General features: G+C 42.0%; 1 protein-coding gene across 5 annotated transcripts in view; it reads left to right on the forward strand.

The window, feature by feature from the left end:
* Positions 1–1,044: 1,044 nt before the first annotated feature.
* The window catches only part of LOC27206899 (lachesin), a 221,245-nt gene continuing 200,381 nt past the window's right edge, over positions 1,045–21,908 (forward strand). Inside the window, exons 1-3 of one of the 5 annotated variants that reach the window (XM_039298586.2) lie at positions 1,045–1,261; positions 1,568–1,645; positions 8,061–8,297. In XM_039298586.2, the coding sequence (XP_039154520.1) occupies positions 8,177–8,297 (121 nt within the window). In that variant the 5' untranslated portion in view covers positions 1,045–1,261; positions 1,568–1,645; positions 8,061–8,176. Of the gene's footprint in view, positions 1,262–1,567; positions 1,646–8,060; positions 8,298–8,370; positions 17,037–21,908 lie in introns of those variants that run through there. The other 4 variants (XM_039298587.2, XM_039298588.2, XM_039298589.2 and 1 more) reach the window with 4 other exon arrangements.

Below are 21,908 nucleotides of genomic sequence, written 5' to 3' on the forward strand. Positions count from 1 at the left end.
ACAACTACTTGAATATATGCAAAAAATATTATGGATAATTAGATTGACATGAATTTTATTTATCTGAAATCTGAACGTCCAATTAAGTCGAGTATAACACGGCAACTGTTAAAAGATGGTTAATAGAATCCTTCTCTAATGAACGATTTCGTCGACGACAAAATGGACGTAGAAACCGATTTGTATTTCGTACAGAACCAACCATTCATTTCCAAACAAAATTGCACTATTTGCAAGCCTTGTTCAGGGCCTGTTTATGATGAAGTGCCAAACCAAACTGAGAATATATCACTTGACAGCTGTTAAATCGGTGGACATGTTGAAAAGTAATGCCAACTTAAAGTTCTGAAACACCCTTTATATATACGGTAATAAAAAATAAACTGGCACTTTTCGGGGAATAATATAGTTGTATTCATTCTTTTATTGAAAACAGAAAAAATTTTTCACCCAGAAATGGGCCATATTTCTAAAGTTCAAACTTTTAAAACTAGATTTATTTAAATTATGTATGAATCCTCAAAAATATCTTTTTTTTTGGTTTGACAATTCTATAAAATTAATTGCGATTAGAATCTGCACGTCCAATTATAATTTTTATTTATAATACTAATTATTAACAATTTTCTTTTATTTCACGATAATCTTTGAGATCTCAACGTATGTACACATACAGGCAGATTGGTATGCAATTTTTCAAAATTTTAATAAATTTAAATCAATTTTTCAAGTTTAAATGTATTGGAAAGTCTTAATCTACCCAAAATCTAGAAGACAACAGCCGTATCTGTTTTGAAATTAGTTTCTACTTAACTTACATGTCTAAAGTTACTAGTCCTAATCACATTCCACAACCACGTGGTGGTAACTATTATAGCTCTTATAAACCAAAATCATCACTGTATACTTGCTCCAACCCCTATCCGTAAAATAAGCCAATGGAAGATTTTCATACACTCTCCCAAGGCGAGGCGGCGCATCAGAGCATCGTGTTTACAAATTGCAGTGCACGAGGCCCACCCTTTTTTAAGACTTTCAACGACGACTTACAGTATCTGTGTAACATCGTTTCAGTCGCAATCAAAGCTTTAAACGTGACGGTCGAATTAAACAAGGAAGATAAATAAACGGAATCACATTCACCCCTGTAAAATTACCACAAGTTGATTCGTAATATTAAGTTGTTTCGGATAAAACCCATATAATTAAACGCAAATGCATAAAGTCATGCTTTACGGTTAATGAATACTATCTTAAGCCGGTTAGTTTTTTTTTAAACAAAATGAAATCAATCAAATATAATCGTATATTGTTAAGTAATCAATGTTTTTTAAATTATATTTTTTACCAATATTATTTTCTATTTTAATTATAATCAAACCGATTTATATTTTTTTGGTAAAAAATTTGTTTTATTTAAAATAAGTGGTGTCATATAAACAATAATTAAGTTTATAGAAAAATCTAGTTTTAATACTAGTTTTATTTGAATAATATCTTTTATGTTGTTGATTAACTTTTTGGGCGATATTAAGAATGAAGAAAGGTTATGAATTATATTTCAAAGGATAGGCCCGGATTTGACATCAGCGAAAACTTAGTATCTTGAGGATAGCGTGAGGATAATGTAGGAGAACTTGTAGAGGTAAGCAAATAATAAAATTACTGGTGGAGTTTGTGGGGAGAGACTCCACCCAAAAAAGAAATGCATAAATCCGATTTATGATATGCTCTTATTGTAAATTAAAAATGTCACCTTGCTTGTCTGCAATTAAACGACTTAGTGTCATAATGATCCTAGATCATAAAGATCACGTAGATCCAGAGCTCCTGAAGCCACACACAATATACTACATGTCGTCGGAAGCTTAATGAATTTAAGTTGTCAAATTACCACAGATTATCAACTATCAGATACGTGTTATTTCGCTAAGAGTGCAAACAAGAAATTTCAAATTTTTTTTATTAATAAAATAATATAAAATGTTTACACAAATATAAAATATTTAAAAAGTTTGGGCGTGAGTTTTGGACGTCTTGTGGGAGATAAAGTGGTATATCTTTAGAAATTGGTAAGTCGAATAATAACAAAAGAAAACATTTCTAAAAAAATAAGGGCGTCGCAGTTTTAATCAGTTTGTGAGTATTTGAGTGGGCGTGGTAAAAACTTTTTTAGCATATGGATAAAAGTGGGCAATACAAATAATACATGTGAAAAAAGTTAAAGCTATTTTTAATAATGGGCATTGTATCCACCTAATATAAATTAGCTCAGTGCAGAGTTACTTGAATCTGCTCGCTTCATCTGAACTCTGTATAGTTATAGTTCCCAAAATCAGACAGATAGACGGACTGACCCGGCCAGATCGACTTGGCTGCAGAAACTGATTAAAATTATATATAAGCTATATGTAAATAGCTTTTATTTTTAATGTGCTCGAAACTTAAATTTAGAGTTATAATCAGTTTTCAAACCATTTCGATATGGACATTGTTGCAAGATAGTCCTGCAAAGCATTTTCAACATTTATTTTCTTTTTAATTTTGCGAAATATATAACATTTTGGCGCGCAAATAAATAAATGCAAGCAATGCGGAATCGTTTGCTCTGCGTTCAAAACCAATTCAGCTATTTGTGTTCTGCACGGTTTTGACAGCACCCCTGATACACCACTCAATGATATCTAGTCATTGATAACTAGTGATGATCTGTGCTTCATGAAAAGTTGTTTTATAAAAGTATGTAACAGGCAAGAAAAAGTCCTTCCGACTATATAAAGTATATATATTCTCGATCATGATCAATAGCCGAGTCGTTCTGGCCATGTCCGTCTGTCCGTATGAAAGTCGAGATCTCAGGAACTATGCCAGCTAGAAGGTTAAGATTTAGCAGACCGATTTAGAGACATATACGCTAGACATAGAAGCTTGTTGACCCATGTTGCCACGCCCACAAGCCGCACAAAACTGTCACGCCCATACTTTAGTAGAAAGTGTGTTGATATTTTTCACATTTTTTTTAGACTTGTAAATTTCTATCGATTTGCAAAAAAACGTTTTGCACCGCCCACTCTAACGCCCTAAAGCCGCCCAAAACTGCCACACCCAATCTTTTCAAAATGTTTTGATATATTTTTATAATTTTATTAGTCGTGTATATTCCGATCGATTGCCAAAAAAATTTTGGCCACGCCCACTTCAACGACCTAAAGCCGCCAAGCCGGTCACGCCCACACATTGGAACAATTTTTAAACTTTTTCTCATTTAATCCCCAATATCTATGGATATCCCAGAAAAATTATGAAATTTTATAATAATATAATAGAAATCAGAATCGGCTTTAATCTGGTCGAAGCCGGATGACTATCCCTCTTTAATTTTTTGGTTGTGTTTCGTTTGCTTTCGTAGCACAATGCTTAACTGAAATATTGCTCACAAATTTGCTAAGAACCGAAGTTTTTTGAAAATTGTCACAATAGATGACCACTCCTTTTTCTAGATGAGTTTCTTGCAGGCATATCATTAAATTTTCATGTTTATATTTGTTTTAATTAAATGTGTCTTTCTCGTACAGTTTATTGATGGGTTTTATAACTTTTATGCTGCCATAGATTAGGTGAGGGTGAAGCTGTGAAGAAAGAGTCGGTTTCGGGGACTTCTAAGCATTAGAGGCATTCCCCTCACAATGCGTCTCGCCACAATGCGGTTTTTGTCTTCGTCTGCCTAACTAAAGATCCCTGCCAGATGGGTTTTGGTGTTCGAAAATGTACACCAGGCAATCGAACCGTGGGTATGAATCCTGTGGGCGATTCTATCTCTGTGTCAGTCCGGAGTCAGCAAATGTAGAATGCAACGTGGGTGAATTCATTTTAGATAACATGTATGTCATCACTAGTAAGTCCCTGGCCATGTTTGCGCGTTTAGTTGACTGTGGAAAATAGGTAGGATTCTCAGCTTAAAAATTGCCGAAATATTTCAATATTAACAACAATAACAATTTTGAATCCCGGGTGTCAGAGATGGGACTCAAGCGCTCTGAGCTCAGCCAGCAACTCCAAATGGTATTTTTCGAGTCAAGTCAAAAAGAATGCTTAAAAAAAGTTTTAATATTTTTAAAGGTCAGTATTTAAATGGTAGTCGTCTGCGGTAGCTTTCTGTTTTCTATGTTTGCTTTTTGGAAAATAATAAATTGGTCTACGGACAGGGGGACCACTACGTGATTTCCTTGTGAATTATGACTTTTAATTGTTTGGAGTCCGACTTTATCGAATGCTTCTTTATCAGATACACCCGGCAAATCGAAAAAAAACATATAACATATACAAAAATAAAAAAATAATTTTTTTAACATTTTCAGAAGTGTATAAACGGACATGGCAAGATCGACTCGGCGTGATCTATTGTTGATGGGTGATAGATTTTTTTAGTTTTACCGAATAATAATTTTATATTCTTTTATATTTTTTGAAGTTGTATATTTTATATTTCTTATTTTCAAAGTGCATTTGCCTATTTTTTTTCTTTTTATTATTTTGAAATCTTATTTAAATGTATTTTATAGATACATTTTCTGTTAGCATTTCCGTTGTTGATTGCTAGGGATTTAAGAAAGACATTGAACAAGGATTAAAAATTATTGGTCTATTATGTTTGCTAATGAATTTAGACAACTTGATTATCAACAATCTAAACGGCGCCACTTTCTCAACATATCTTTATATAACGTTTGCGAGTGACGTATTAAGCCAAAACATAACGGAACCACGCATAGCAGTGCTACTTAACATGGCTGTTCCGATGCATTTCCTAACCTTAATGCAATGCAGTTGGTTTTAATGGTCCTAGCAGAAGAACCAAACACTATTTTCTTCAACTCCTCTGATCACCGAATGACTTAAGAAATCAATTTAAACAGAATCTCCGAAAATTTGAGTATTTTGCGACAAGCCTACACAATCAATAAATTTTTTGAAGAATATTCCAGAATTTATTGCAGTATCCTTGAAAAACAAGATGAGAAATTTACAATATTCAACGCAGGCTTCGACGCAAGCACCATCATTGCACTAGCGCCCACCTCAAACATTAAAACTCTCATTAACTCAAACTCTCCATTAACTCTCAGGCGTGTTATCAACTTAGCTTACGTCTGCTTTAGCGACTTAAGCCATTGCAGCAGCTTTCGCCGTTCTCCTAGCCTAAGGCATTCAGACCGTAGTTGACTTAGGGTGGCACTCCACCAATACACAGGTGGTTTGCGCTGTACCTTTTTCTTCCTTGGCATAGTTGCCTCGCAAATTCTACAAAGCATATTTCGGAGAGAGGCTGAAGGAAATCAGAGCGTGGTTACTCAGCCGTACGACGTCATGGTCCCTCTAGTTAGTGCTATCCACTATCCCTCTGCTAATACAGGCAACGTCAATAAATTATTGACGTTATTACCCCTATCGTTGATAAAGGTCGGCTTCCGTCCGTCGTTCAGCAGTATCAGGTCCTGCATTCCCACGGCTCGGCATGAGGTATTGCCATGAGGTGGCTTTCAAGTTAGGCTGTTGCTTAGTTTAGATTCGAATGGGTTGGGCCAACCTCCTTTGAGGTTGCAAAACGGCGGTTTTTGTCGCTTGAGCGAAGGTGGTTTCGAGATTCTAACATGACGATCATGTGCCGTGTGTCATGTGTTGCCTACAGACTAAAAAACCCCTTACACTCCATATTGTGTCACTCCCCATCAATTCGTGTTAACTGGTTCTGCTTGCGTTGATGAGCTAAAAAAAATTAAGTCTGAAGTCTGAGGTTCTTCAAATAGCAGGCTTTGAATTGACTAAATGGTTTTTAAACTCACCTGAGGTCACAGCATCTGAGAGCAGAGATAAGTCGATACTCATCTCGGATTCATCTAAGGCGTTAGAAGTACCGTGGTTGTGGATGCCTTCAACTTCAAAATTGACACTTCTGTCATAGGTCTCCGATCGACAAAACGAAAAATTCTATCAGTGAAATCGAACCTGTTTGCCCCGTCAACTTATTAAGTCTCATCGTGATTGAAGGAAAGATCATATTGCAGGAACTTTGGCTTAATAAGTTAGATTGGGATGAGTTGACTCCGATGCATTTGGGAGCCGCTTGGAATATGGTAAAAAGCACGCTTTCGTGCATACGGACCCGATGTCACCGGTACAGTTACATGCCTTTGCCGACGCACCCATGAGAGCTTATGAAGCTTGCGTATATATTCGTAGACAAACGATAAAAATTATATTAAAGTTTTTTAGGGGTAGACAAACTACAAAAACTAATAATAATGGTTCGGCAAACGTTTTTTATTGATAATATTTAGTTATAAGAGATGGTCAAAGATGAGTAGACTGAGATTAACTTGAATGTCTTATATTGTCTAAAGTATAGATTATTTCAAAACTCTAAAGGGTAATAACATTGAGATTTAAAATTTTGAAAACAGTAAACTTTTTGATTTTCGAAAATTTAAGAACTTTTTCGAAAATTCAGATCTCAAAACCATGACGAAACCTGCCGAAGGCTATAAATTATTGTTGTTGACTTCAAGTAGTGACGAAACTAGCGCCGCTCAAGACCAAAACGCTCCCAAGGCGATCGCCAAAATCTCTGCCATAGCCTGAGTACAAGTCTCTATCGAACGAATTGTATACCGTTCGGATTCTGAAAATACTCTGCACTGGATTTGATCTCATCCATCTTTGATTTCGACATTTGTATCGTACTGGGTAAGGGAGATTCAAGAAAGATTTGGAGAAGCTACATAGTGGGATGTTTGCACAAAGCCTATTCCAACAGAAATCGGTTCTTAGGGTTATGACGTCGTTGAAGTAGGACAGTCAACCTGGTTCACTGGAGAAAATGCTACCACAGTTAGATGTTGCTTGTCGTAAGAGGCGACTAATACGATAATAGGTTCCTCTAACCATTCTTGTCGGAGGCCAACCGAGGCTCTTATTTTGCTGCCACGGGTTAAGCAGCTTTCCAAGACTGCTCATTGTGGTAGGCCAGATGGTGGGAGTAACGTGGTGGCTGTGGTTGACACTCATATCACGGGTAGACCCTTCGTGTTCAACGTTTAAGTTACGGTGCTGGTTGCGCAAAACTCGGGTGCTGTGACCCAGAGATCAGCAGAGATTTTAGGTCAGATTTTGCGTTTGTTAGTAAGGAAGATTGCTTTGATTGATTGAAGTCCGCTGCTGGGCAAGCTTCCAATTTCCTGGAGGGATTCCAATTTGTCATCAAGGGATTCTAGTCACACCTCAAACTGCTTAAAATTTTCGCTTATTTGTTCCGTTTTATAAGAAAGACAAGAGTATAGTTTTTAAAGAAACTCTGTCACTGACTGAATATGAATGAGCTTTTCATAAAATTATCAAAATAGTTCAATACCACGAGTATCAAATAGAAATTGAAAAGGTTCGTAAGGTTCCAAGTTTTCCCACGTCTCCAAAGATTGAACCCATTCATTCATATTTAGACGCTGGTACTTCCGTTACAACGCGTTGTTGCGAGTTGGCGGGCTACTTACTAGCTAACGCTCCTGTATCATACGATGCCAAGTTATATAGACCAAGACCATCCTCCGACAACGTATTTAGATCGTACAGGCGCCGGAACTGTGCAGCCAGACACTTCGATCATGTGTGCCCACGCCCACTCGAACGCCCTACAACCGCCCAAAACTGCAACGCCCACATTTGTTAACCATTTTTCGATATTTTTCATATTTTTATTAGTCTATATTTTTATGGAACATTTTTATCGATTTGTCAAACACTTTTTTCCACGCCCACTCTAATGCCCTAAGTCCGCCAAACCGGTCACGCTGAGAAACGGGAATCTAAAAGTCGGGGAATTTGACTATAACATTCTCTCTTGTTTTATCCAAAAAAAAAGCTTAAATACATCCTGAGTAAAGGGATTCTGGTAGTTGAGGAAATTCTCTTTAATTTTAGTACTGATTTTATTCTAAGAAAGATCATTTATTACAGTTGCTGAAAAATTGCTTGGCCGAATTACTAATAATACTTTTTGATCTTAGACTCTATTTTAGGATGCCAGAAACAAAAATGAAATCCTGGGATCACATTTAATTTCTATGACCTTTTTTGAAGTTGAAGCTTGGTACCTGAATATTTTGAATCTATCGATATTCATATGTTGACAAAAAAGACTGCTGGGATAAAAATGTGCAACGGAGTTATAGCTTGCAGCATAGCATTAATTCTAATCAAGGCGATAACTATTACTAAATGCCACGCTGTGGCTCATATGCATGGTAAATATATACATGTATATTTATATAATTTCAAAACATATATTATCTTGCTGTTTTAACCTACAATATTTAGAATAAAAGGGTATTCTAGATTACATGAAGAGTGTGTAACAGCTACACGGATGCGTTTTCGACTCTATTAAGTAGTCGATCTGGCCAAAGACACTAGAATAACGTAACGCCATACGATACTGCTGATAGTACCCTGTTGAAGTTTTGCATCGAAATTGGCCAAAACTCCAAAATGTAAATTCGTTTCTTAGACGAAATTGATTTTGGACCGAAAATCGTCGGCACACATATACACGTTCACGTTTCTTGCTTTTACTCACACAAGCAAGCCAATTCTATTTTTAGATTAATTACGCTCTCAATTTCACGCGAGCGAAGAAAGGGCAATTCTGGCCGTCACCAAAAAAGTGGCTGCATAGTGCAAAACCAATGTATGACATCTTGTAATTTTTATTTCCTAAGCCCATTAAAATATTTTCTAAGTCTGTGTTTAGCATTCCATTTTTTGCCAGAATAATTTCTAAAGGATGGGTATTGAAATTTGATATTTAGTTCCCTTTATTCTTCTTCGGTTCTTATTAACTATTCGTTATTTCATTTTATTTGATCCCAATCGTTGAAGTCAGTGGTACCGGCGTTATTTAGCGCTGCCGCGATTAACTTAATATGTACTCCTAGCAGCCCTATTGTGGAACTCTAAGGTTGCTACCAATTTGCGAATATGAGTAATGTCCGTCTTTATAATCGGTGTCCTGTGATCGTCCGTAAATGTCTTCGTCATTGTTTCCGTCTGGTTAGCGTAGTCCTCGTAAGTCGTCATGTTCGTAGAGTACTGTAGGTATCCGTACGACTCCCAGATGACCATTTCGTTGTCTTCTATCGTAATGTAGTACGCGTACGCATTTACTAACAGCCGTAAGCATAAGAACTAGGATGTTAATTCGTAACCTAGGAAAATATAAAAAGATATAGAACGGGGTCAGGAATCTCGCGAAGATGGCAAGCGTAGATTGTCATTGTGGACCACCCTCACCTTTATTAAAACCGTGATCCCCAGGTCTGTTTCAATGGTTGCTTTCGAACATAATGGAGAAAGAAAAGAGTCATCCCAGCAACGGTGAAAGCCTTGAGATATATGCTAGTCGCATGGTGACGTCACTAGTTAGCTAATCTTTGTGGTAAGATCGGGCACTGGTGTGCCGGGGCACGTTCAAAGAGGAAGCCAATCATTTCAACAACATATTAAGGGCAGTATGACACCTGGTGGAGCTGGACTGCGTAAAGAAAAGAGGGCTGAGACAAGTTCGCCGTTCCGAGGTGGGAAGATTCCAATTATTTTCGATTCTGGAGCGAATGAATATAGTGTAAGTGTAATATTTCATGTAGTACCAGATGATAGTATGTCAAATAATACTAGGACGAGAAAGGTTAGCTGAGGGATACGCTGCAGTGGTGTCTTGTGAGGGAGTTGAAATGATTAAATCGATCAACTGTAAAACAAAAACTGTAAATACGTTCTCTACACTTATAAATAACTAATTTGATACAATTTAAAGCGATGTTTATGGTAATGATGAAAATGAAGTAATAACATTGTTAGAATTCTACACTGTTTTATTGGTAAAGAAGAAAAATGGATCAGCCGGGATTTGTGTGAACTACAGAGAATTAAATTCAAATACAGTTGCCGACAAGTTTCCGTTACCGATAAGAGCTGAACAGATAGCCAGGTTGCGAGGCGTAAAGTTCTTTTCCTGTTAGAACATGGCAAGCGGGTATTACCAGGTCCCTATGCATCAACTTTGTTGAATATACGGCTTTCGTCACACCTGACGGACAGTACAAGTTTCTATCTCAAGAATGCACAGTCAGTCTTCCAAGGAGCAGTCATTAAACTTATTCGCTTATTCGTATGTCATTGTGTACATGGATGACAAAATAATTGCAGCTCCACCCAAGGTATCTGCACTTCAAAGGTTACATTGTTTTATATATTCTACGAAAGGCTGGGTTTTCATTCAATGCTGAAAAATGTTTCTTCTTAAGGTCTTTTATAGAATATTTAGAATTTGCTGTGCGAGCGGGTGAGATAAGCCCAAATCCGCGTAAAATAGAATCATTGAATGCTTTGCCTAGATCCTTAACAACATTAATACAGCTTATAGGCTTAGCATCGTACTTCCTAAAGTTCGCTCCTGGATTTTCACAGCTAATGAAGTCCCTATATTTTCTCACTTCAGAGTAAAATAAGTTCAAGTCGGAATATAAAACATGAGGAGATACGAAAGAAAATTATTCACATTCTTACAAATAGGACGGTATTGATTATCTTCGACCCGCAGCATCCGATTGAATTTGACGCCGATGCAAGTGCCACGAGTTGCAGCGGCTAGCTCACAGAGTTTGTATGTTCGTCCCACCAAATTTATGATTTGTGTGATTGCCTGACCAAGGAGAAGACAGAGTTTCAGATTAAAGTCGCTTTATTGTAGTATTTCACAGCTGACTCCTCCGGTGATCGCCGTATGCTGCGCGTCGTTTCTCCAGCGACGCCTGGCCTTCTATGTCCTGTGTGTCCTTGACAACGGACCACGTGTCGGCTCGAATGGGATTAGGATGTCATGGGGGCCGGGTGTATAGTCCGCGGGTTAACGCAATGGTCGGCCTGAACCCACCATTGCCGACCGCTGCAGTGCACTGACCCACTGTCGCTTTCAAACACGCCAAGTCCTTGTCGTCTCCTCCGAAGGACCACCTGCCGGCTGGAATGGGTTTAGGATGCTATGGGGCAATGCTCGGCCTGTGACCACTGGTATTGCTCGTCCTTCCTTCTGCGACCTGCGCCTTTCTCACAGCTTGTCACTTTCACAGTTCGTTCTTCACTGACATCTCCGCGCGTTCGAACTCACTGTCTCCTTCGGTCATTCTGAATCCGCCGTCAGACTCCGTTCCGACTGTCCGACTGTGCGGCCGCGTCCTGACCGTGCGACTTGAGCCTGCACTATCCTTGACTATCATCGCGTACGTATGGTTCCTTGCTTGTTGTGACTGACTGTCCCGAGCTGCACTTGCACCGATCCCTTTATAGGCCGCGGGGATCCCGTTATTTCCCCTTTTGCGCACGGCGGGTACAAAGTCCAACTAATTTACCGTTAGTTTACGGTGCGTCCTCTTTGGGCGTGTTCAAAGTCCGCACCGTGACCGTTTGACCTCTGTGCCCTCGAGTCCAAGGTCCAGCGCGGTACCATTAGTTCACAGTCTCCAAATTTGTGGGGAGTTTTACGACTCCTCACAACGGTTGTCGATTGCTACGTGGCTGCACATGAGTGCTAGAGTGGTATTTTGACAATGTTGTTATTTGATAAAAAAAGATAATTTATACAAGAGAGATATAAAATAATGATTTGTTGTGAATATGATAATGAGAATGATTATTTGTTAAGATTATAGGAAAAACGATGGGCTATGAACATTTTGCTTTAAGATGCTTTTACGAAAACTAAAATGGTTATTTGCAGAAGTTTAAAGTTGAAGAATAAATGTACTTAAATTTGCAGAAGTTTAAAGTTGAAGAATAAATGTACTTAAATTAAAAAAAAAAACTTATAAAAGAGTTTTGAGAATGATTTATGTTGAAATTAGATAAATTGTATTAAGATGAATATGAATGAATAAGCAATTTCTAAGATGATTGTTACATCAAATTTAGTACTAGTGGTTAAATGTGGAGTGTAGCACATACACGAGGTCGTGAATTCGAAGAATGCTATGTTGTTTTAAAATGGGCGCCTTATGCAATTGTTAGTTAGACTTATAGATGGGAGAGCCTGGGTTGTGTTTGATTGAGTGTAGCCCAGTTCCCACAGTTTTTGCGTCGGGCGAGTGTAAAGAGAGACGAGAATAACACGCCAAAAGAATAAGAAAAAGTCAAAAAGGGTGGATTCACTACACAAATCTAAAGACAATATAAAGTTTAAAAAAAGAAGAGAATAACAAGTCTCCGTCGTATATATAGTGACATATCCATAAGTCCCTAAGACTTAAGCACATGCCTACACAGCATTCCCAAATACCCCCTACACTACTCCGGATGTACCTAATGGATTCCAGATAAGAATAATATGATCCTCAAGATTGGGTTGAGTGGAAAATTCCCAACTCCAAATAAGTCACCCACTGGTAGACTAAACATCCGTCCCATAATTTAAACATTCCTTGCCTAAGCCCTCACCCCATCGTCATGTCCCCACGTTCAAAGCTCGGACTCGCAATCCCGAAAACAAAAGTATTCGATTTCAATAAACAAAACTTTAAGAATCTAAGAGCACTTGTATCCAAGAGCGAATGCACTTGAATCCAAGAGAAATCCAAAGACAATTAAAGTCAGCAACTCCAAAGCTCTTTCTCTTCACTTGATCAGATCCCTTAAGTCCAAAGTCCATATCAGAAAAGCTCGATACTGAGGCTTGAACGTCAATCAAATCAGAATAATTAGATGAGTTCAGTTTGAGACCTAATTGTAATCGGTCGGTGTTCTTCAACAAAAATAAAAAGTTGTAATCATTCAGTGAAATAAAAAATAAATATTTTTTTAAAAAAGGGTATTGCAAGCATTTAATTATATATATATTCTTGATAGTTCTATGTTTTTCTCTGAAGTCAAATTGATGGGATGGGATAATGTTGTGTGGTATTATGCGCGGTAGAGGGAAATTTTCGATAAATTTAGACAGGCATGATAATAAACTTATTGGTTAGTAAGATGACGGAATCGTGTGATCTTAATGCTTCGGTGCCATTATGATAATAGTTTTTTTCTATTCACTTGGGTTTATGCCGAGACTTTCGAATTCCCTTGAAGAGTTTGCAGATTACCTCAATAGCGCAGTACGGAAGTTCCATTATCACTTTGTAGTGTTTTTTCACCGCCTGCTAATAGTTTTGATTACTGGCACTCGCGTTCTTTGCCTCCCTCTTGTCCAAAGGTCTCCTGGATGAAGCCTCTTCACTCTAAGCTTGGTCGTCGGGTTAGTCAGTTAGTTAGTCAGTGAAGGCACTAGGTGGTTGGTGTGGGCGTGAAGCCGATTGTTGTAGTGACTTCAATGATGATTGATTTGCTATCTAACTATGGGGATGTTTAGGTCGTTTGCGATGTCAGCATTTCTCGCGTACCAAGGCGCGTTAGTAATTGTGCGCAACGCTCGATTTTGGAAAAAATTTTGGGTTTTCCTAGACGCTTCAAATTAACCCCGAAAGTTCGAGATAAAGGCTGTGCCGTCAGCATACGTTGCCAGGAGGGTACCCGGTTCTTTGAGATTTGGCAGGTAAGGGGTGTATAATACGGAACCCAACACACTACCCTGAGGAACGCGAGCTCGACTGCATCTGATGGCTGATCATTCCCATGTCACGTCGAACATGAATTTTCGCTCTAGCAGATAAGACTTTAAGAGAACAAATTGCGTAGCTGGAAACCCCTCCTTTAGCTTAAAAAGCAGACCGTCGTGCCACACTCGATCACAGGCTTCTTTTACGTCTAGAAAGATTGGTGAGCTTTATTGACCATTTTCTTAGGCATCTAGGATATGCTGTGCTACTCGATGAACTTGTTCTGAACTTGTTTCCACATTTTCGTTCGGCCTCTTCTAAAAATTGTTAAATGTTACCTCGATATAGTTTTTTCTTTAAAAGTTGGCCGTTTGGTACCAAGGGTTTCTAGGTAAGTACCATGCCAAAATAAAGTCGCGGGTGACGAAAGTATACAATGGGCTGGAATACAATGGGTGGAATAATAATACAATATATTTCAAGTGAAAAGTGAATAGTTACAAATAAATTACGACAAAAAAATTTGCGAAAATACGCTCTATGCGATGTAAAATCGCTTATTAAAATAGGTGTACATTTCTACTTCAAAGCAAACTAACACAACGACATATAATTACATTTGCACTTAGGGACAACGAGAGCAGGACGAGTGTCGTCTCTCTTCGATATTAAACAACGCGTATATCTCATTTTTAATAAAATAAAATAAATGTATAAGTCGGTAGGTAACAGTCAACCACGCCCAACCCGATACAATAAAACCAATTCAATAAAATCTTTTGTCTGATAAATTTCCACTCCCTAGAATTGATAATATTTTGGATCACCTAGACCGAGCTAATGACTTTTCATGTCTAAGCTTGATGTCAGTTTATAACCAAATTGAACTAAAGGAGAGTTCAAGAAATATAACTTTGTTTTCAACAACGGTTCATATCGTTTTAAACGATTACAATTCGGTTTAAAAATAGCGCCCAATTATTTTCAAAGAATAATGACTATTGCATTTTCTGGTTTTGAGAATTCGTCTATTTGGATGATCTGATAGTTACACGTTGTTTCGAAAAGCATTTGATTAAGAACTTATCAGAGGTTTTTGACAAATGCAGGAATTACAATCTAAAATTACATTCTTATAAATGTTCATTTTTCATGAATGCGTGAAGTCACGTTTCTGGTTTTAGTATATGTGGCTCAGTACAGTTGCCATCGCAAGAACCTCGTCCTGTCTTTTGTTTTCGACGAGGAAAAAGCGTGGAAAGGCAATCCGATATCAGACGTTCATCATCAGACACTCTGTGAGTGCCCTAACGAAGCTAAGTGCTTCTTGTGCGCAAGCAGTGGAAGCCAAGAGACCAACCACGAAATAGGCACCCGAAAGTGCCCATTGGCGGGCAAAGGAGCACCAAAGGCACTGCGATGATGCGTCTGATTCAGCTAAACCTGAAACCTGAAGCTGCTAGTGCAGACGGTGCGTGAACGCAGAGTGGAGCTTGCGTTACTCAGCGAGCCCTACCGGACGGCGGCTAGCCCAGACTGGGATTTGGACCGCACCAAGAAAGCTGCGATCTGGAGGTGCAGCAGATGAGCCCAGCAATTAACCGATGTTCTTTCGGACATCGGATTTGTTAGGGCTAGGGTAGGCAGATGGTTGGTGTACAGCGTATACCTAGCTCCCAGCCTGACCTTAATCGCATTCAGCCGGGCACTGGTTAGACTGGCAGCGGATGCTAGAGGCCATAGCCTCTAGTTCTCATAGCGGGCGACTTCGACGCATGGTTAGAGAGCTGGGGCAGCTCAACCACCAACGCGAGAGGCAGAATGGTGCTGGAGGCATTCGCGACGTTGGACCTGGCTCTTCTTAACCATGGAAACCGGCACACGTTCAGGCGCGCCGGACTGTGCTCTGTGGTGGACCTTACCTTCACTAGCGGCTCGTCGTACAGGCTAACGAGGTGGAGACTCAGCGATGATCACTTGGCCATCATCTGCGACTGGGATGCCCTCCCTCGTCCCAAGCCCAGATAACAGCCCAAGCCAAGCCAAGCCCAAGATACAATACAAGACGGACACTCTGGACACGCAGGTATTTCGAGAGCAGTTCCTACCCACGGCGATCAGACAAGGAGCCGAGCTGACGGCAGTGGAGCTGATGAGGCGGCTGAACGCCGCGTGGACGCCAGCATGCAAACGAGCAGGACGCCGACAAAGAGCCCCTGTCTACTGGTGGAACCAGGAGATAGAGACGGCTCGTCGAGAGTGCCTCTCCGCCAGACGTCGCTATCAACGCGCTAGAGGTGCGGAGTCCTTTGCCGAACGCCAATCCGAGTACAGAGCCCGCAGAAAAGTTCTCAAGATAGCCATAAGGGAGAGCAAGCGGAAATGCTTCCTCGACCTATGCGATTTTGCCGACAGCGACACATGGGGTAGTGCCTACAAGGTGGTGGTCAAGAAGGCGTACACAAGGACTCCGAAGCTACTGGACCCAGCGATGCTCCGCAGTGTAGCGGAACATCTGTTCCCTCTAATGGATGGGTTACACCCCGCCGACCCAGCTACAGGGGACCACGTCGAAACCGACGCCACGATCAGCAGTGAAGAGATCCTGGAGCTGGCAAAACTGCTGAAGGACGGCAAGGCCCCCGGGTCCGACGGCATTCCGATCAGGGCGCTTCGGCTTGCTCTCTACCTCCAGCCAGACTCGTTTGCGAAGGCATTCACCAAGTGCCTGACGAAGGAAGGAGTCTTCCCGAGTTGCTGGAAAATACAAAAGCTGTTGCTCCTCTCAAAACCAGGGAAGCCACCCGAGGAGCCTTCATCGTTCCGGCCAATATGCCTCATCGATGGAACTGGCAAGCTCCTGGAGAAACTGGTGTGCATTCGGCTAGACAGGGCTATCGCCGACGCGGGTGACCTCTCACGGTCCCAGTTTGGATTCAGGAAAGCACGGTCCACCGTCGACGCTGTCAACAGAGTGGTCAAAGTAGCGGCCCAAGCAATCGAGGGCACCAGATGGAAGGGGGGTAGCAAAGTGTAGCATATTGGACTAATCTACCCTAAAAATACAATAAATGATTGGGTATAACTTAGCGTCAATACATTGTGACACTTTGTCATAATAAAAATAAATTTCAAATATACAAAAAGACCACCAAAAACTACGTAAGCTCTCCAGCGCCCCAGTAATACGATCTAACGCTTATACATAAGCCGATCGCGGAGCGTGGGAATGCTGAGCATGCACTTTGCAGCTCAAGTGGTCAATGCCTTCTGCATACATGTGTATATGTATAAATGTAAGTAAGAATACATAGATATAAGCAATGTATGTGCGGGTTAGCTGAACCCAACTTCAGCACACTTTGATTATTCAAATAAAGAACCTCGAACAGAGCAGAAGCCAAGCTCTTCTTTTATTGAACATCAAAATAGCACCTTTTAAAAGAGCACCTTCCATAAAAGAGTACTGCCTCATGGTCACACTAGACATCAGGAACGCATTCAACACAGCAAGGTGGGACCGGATCCTAGAAGCACTTTTTTTTATTTATTTTTTATGCTATAAGCACTAATTGGCTTCAGCGTCCCAGCCTACCTAGTCAGGATCATCCGCAGCTATTTTTCTGATCGGGTCCTGTGCGAGTCGTCGGAAGGAGTCTTCAGGCACCAGGACACCGGTGGAGTCTCGCAAGGCTCGGGCCTCGGCCCGCTTCTGTGGAACACCATGTACGACGGGATACTTCGCCTACCGCTGGTCGGGAGGAGCGAGAACGTAGGCTTCGCGGACGACGTGGCCTTGCTCGTTGTTGATAAGCATCCCGGCAAGGCCGAGGAGAAGTGTAACCAAAACATCAGGGCCATTGAACATTGGCTCAGTTCAATGGGGCTAGAGCTGGCGCCGGAGAAGACTGAGGCTGTTCTGATTAGCTCAAGGAAGGCAGTGGAGAAGGCCACTGTCGAAGTAGGCAGTACTACGGTGTCCTCCTCTCAGGCAATTAAGTACCTGGGAGTCATGATAGACACCAGGATATCGTTCCGGGAACACCTAGACTACGCTAGCTCGAAAGAAGCAGGAGTAAATCGGGTGCTATCAACCATAATGTTGAGCACCCGAGGCCCAAAACAGGCGAGTAGAAGGTTGCAGACGAGCGTCACATGAGCGACCATGCTATATGCCGCCCCGGTGTGGGCAAAAGCGCTTGGAACCGAAAGCTACGTCCAGGGCCTAAATGCTACCCACAGACTATCGGCCCTACGTATTTGCTGCGCCGTCAGAACAGTGATCGCAGGAATACCGCCTCTAGACCTGTTAACGCAGGAAAACAAAGTGGTCTTCAACCAAACCCACGGTCGAAGCCTCTCCCCCTGCGTCAAGAGTGCAATACGAGCAGAAGCAGCACAGGAGACATGGCAGCAACCCGTGGCTAGAACGGAAGCATGGCGAAATAACGTTCCACTTAACGCAGCTGATCAGCGGGCACGGTTGCTTTCGCAGCTATCTGAAGCGCTTTGGACATGAGGAGGCGGATGATTGCCCATGGTGCGGAAGTAGACGGAGCGAAACAGCTGAGCACGTTCCCTTCCCGTGCGATAAATACGCTAGGCAACGGAGCTCTCTGGAAACCGTACTTGGCAGCAGACTGAATGCGGATAACCTAGTCCCATTCATGCTGCAGGGGGAGGCGGAATGGCAAGCGGTCAACAGCTTTGCCGCAGCGATAACCACCGAGCTCAGAAGAGCCGAGAGAGCTAGGAGGGTCCACGAGTGAGCAAATCCTGATCGTCCTCGCGAAGCAATACTACACGCGGGGAGTCCTGGATTTGCCCTCCTTAATGTTATATTGTAAATAGTTAAATAGTGAGATCCACACGGTGAGTGTGCTATAGGATAAGACGATAAAGCTCTGGCATGAATAGAAAGGGATTGTAGAGTCTGTTGGGTCATGCAGCCGCCAAAACTGTGCAGTAGACTAATTTCATACTTGTTAATATTTAAGCCAAATTATCAGTAGCATGCCCATAGTGCAAACCGCTGCTCTCGCGTGCATTTATCTGTACGGCGCTCATTCCTTTGTTGTTGTTAGCTACCTACGCTAAGCTTGGGCGCAGCGTTGTCGGCTGCCTGCCCGCCAGTTGCAATTTCTTCGCGTTTCGGAAAAGACCAACCTTACCATTGTCGCTATCGTAAATTATCGCTATTTCGCAAAATAAAACTGTCGTAATAAAACAAACTTTCTTCGATTTTATTATTCGCAACAGCTATTGAAAAAGCTCAATAGCTAAACATTTGGTGACCCCGACGTGATTGTGTTAATTTGCATGCATTAATTAATGCACTTATCCCGTTAATAAATAAATATAAATACTATATATTAAATCGCAATCGGTTGGACAAGTGAGCGGAGATTTCGGTGATAGTGGCTGTGTTTAAGCGAGCTAGCATTGCATATATACATACATTGCTACATATATCGTTGCGTGCATTGACCCCGCTTGCATTTTCGGCATCTATTTTGTGCTCATCTTCCCGCTGAACCGAATCAAAGGCGATTTGTTGCTATGCCCGCTGAAGGTGAAAAAAACAGGGTGACCTTTTTAAAGCGCAAAACCAATGCGCTGTTCAGCAGGTTGCAGAGGCTACAAACGTCGCTGTCTATAGAGACGCTAAGCGGATACGACGAATTCACTCTTACGGTGAGGCTGGAGCAGATTGATGAGCTGCAAAGTGCCTTCAATGTTCTGCATACAGAACTGGAGGAATTGGACTTCGACGAAATTGGCAGTGAAATGAGCGAGTCTTTCTATGAATTCATCGTTGAATTCAAGGCTAGGGTGCGCGCGGAAATAGCCAAACGCAATGTGCATTTCGCGCCGCACTCAACGCTTGCGGAAGGTATTGTGCCCCACCAGTGTAGTGGTCCTCAAACGCAGCCGCGGCCGAGGCCGATGCCGTTGCCGCCTGTGCAGCTGCCAACGTTTGGCGGCGGCTACGCAAACTGGGCGGATTTTCACTCCGTGTTCACGAGCATAATCGACAGCCATCCGGACCTCTCCAACGTTGAGAAATTCCAACATCTGCGGTTGGTGCAGCGCGCGCATTTATGGGAGGACCTGCAGTCCCTAAAAACGCTGGGAAGAGTTTCCTCGTCTAGTCCCATATCATCGCTCTCGTCGTTCCTGGATCAATTCGGACTTCTTAGAGTTGGCGGTCGCCTCCGGAATTCGTCGTTGGACTTTGATGGCCGCCACCCGAATAACTGCCACATCTCGGCAGTTATTAACTCCAGACCTTTAGTTCCCATTTCAGAGAACCCTGCCGATCTAGATGTCCTCACTCCGGCGCATTTTCTCAATGGTGGTCCGCCTTCGTCGTTTGACGAGCCAGATATAACGGGCCTAAACTATAATCGGCTTGACTCTTGGCAGCGCATCTCCTTTCTTCAGCATATATTTTGGTCGCGATGGAAGGAAGAGTACTTGACGTTGCTCCAGCAGCGTTCCAAGTGGCGCACCCCAAAGCCTGGCGCAGCCGTGGACAACGTCGTTCTTGTTAAGGACGAGAATCTACCCCCAATGAGATGGCCTTTGGCGAGAGCCATGCAGTTGATTCCTGGCAGAGACGGCGTCGCTCGAGTTGCAGAATTGAGGACCGCGTCTGGAGTAATAAGACGGGCAGTGAACAAGCTGTGTCTGCTCCCCCTTGAGGACTCTGTTGGAACACAAGCTTCCAACGGGGGGAGGATGTTGGGTCATGCAGCCGCCAAAACTGTGCAGTAGACTAATTTCATACTTGTTAATATTTAAGCCAAATTATCAGTAGCATGCCCATAGTGCAAACCGCTGCTCTCGCGTGCATTTATCTGTACGGCGCTCATTCCTTTGTTGTTGTTAGCTACCTACGCTAAGCTTGGGCGCAGCATTGTCGGCTGCCTGCCCGCCAGTTGCAATTTCTTCGCGTTTCGGAAAAGACCAACCTTACCATTGTCGCTATCGTAAATTATCGCTATTTCGCAAAATAAAACTGTCGTAATAAAACAAACTTTCTTCGATTTTATTATTCGCAACAGCTATTGAAAAAGCTCAATAGCTAAACAGAGTCCTTAGCTTATGTCCTGTGAAGGCTAATAGGGTAATAGGTTAATATCATGCGTCAGTAGATCTCTGTATAGGTCGACAAAGATTTGTTCTTCAACAGAGAAGGAGTCTTAAGCAATCTCTGGAAATTAAGATCATTATTCTTTTAGACTTCCAAGCGAACGTGAATAACTGATCTGTCTCTCCTTCTAAGGTCGACAACTTTGACCATGCCGTCCTTTGCGATAACTTTTCCCAGTGAATTCGAGGCGGCGAAATTGGTTGGATCCTGGGTCCACTTGGTTTGATCCTGGGTCGCTGTGGCGAAGTTGTATGGTCGGTGGCTGTTGTTTTTCTGCTAGAAATCCGGAAAAAAAGAAGACGGCTGGGTACTTTCACTTCACTTCACTTTTGTTTCACTTTATCGGCGCTCGGGGGGATCAAGACTAACTTAAACCTAACAAAAAGAATGCCGCGGGACTGAGCAGGGGTGAACTTGCCGGATGGAAGGAGGAAGAGCCAGAAGGCGAATAGAGCAGAGCGAAAGCTCGTTCAATGCTGCTCACCAGCATGCATGGGTCGATCATGGCGCCAGCCTCGAAGGTACTCGAGACCGTGTCCAGCACGACGTTTGTGAAGTTCTTTAAGACACTTCTCTTCCCACCGTGCACCAAACTGCTGATGTTGAGCCTTGAGATGTTGCCATCGATTTAAAGCAACAGTCCTCCCATAAGGATATGGTGTGAGGGCCAGCAAATGTGAGTGATATTCTGACATCGAAGAGAGGGGTCTGGAATTGAGGCAAGACTCGATATTAGCGAGAAGTGTCGCCAGCTCCTCAAACGTGTACTTGCAGGCGGACGTAGATTGCTTTGAAACTTTTCACTCCCGCTACCCACAGACCCCTAATATATGGAGCCCGGGGTGGGAAGAACCGCCACACGAGCCCCTGATGGCTATATGCAACTGTCACAGACTCTATCTGTCGGAAAATCGCCATCAGCTGGGGTTGAGAGTTGCTATCGAACACTCACGTGCCTGCGGATCGACAGCAAAGTCAAATTTCAAGTCCCGTTACTCGGGTAACGGTGCGTAACGGTTGTAAGCACAAATACCTGCGCACAGCCGAGTGTACGTGTACGTCAAAATAGCAGTACTACAGCGAAGCAGCAGCCTCATGCTGCACTTGGCACACCT

The sequence above is a fragment of the Drosophila simulans genome, chromosome 2L (genome assembly GCF_016746395.2).
Source record: "Drosophila simulans strain w501 chromosome 2L, Prin_Dsim_3.1, whole genome shotgun sequence".
NCBI classification, from domain to species: domain Eukaryota; kingdom Metazoa; phylum Arthropoda; class Insecta; order Diptera; family Drosophilidae; genus Drosophila; species Drosophila simulans.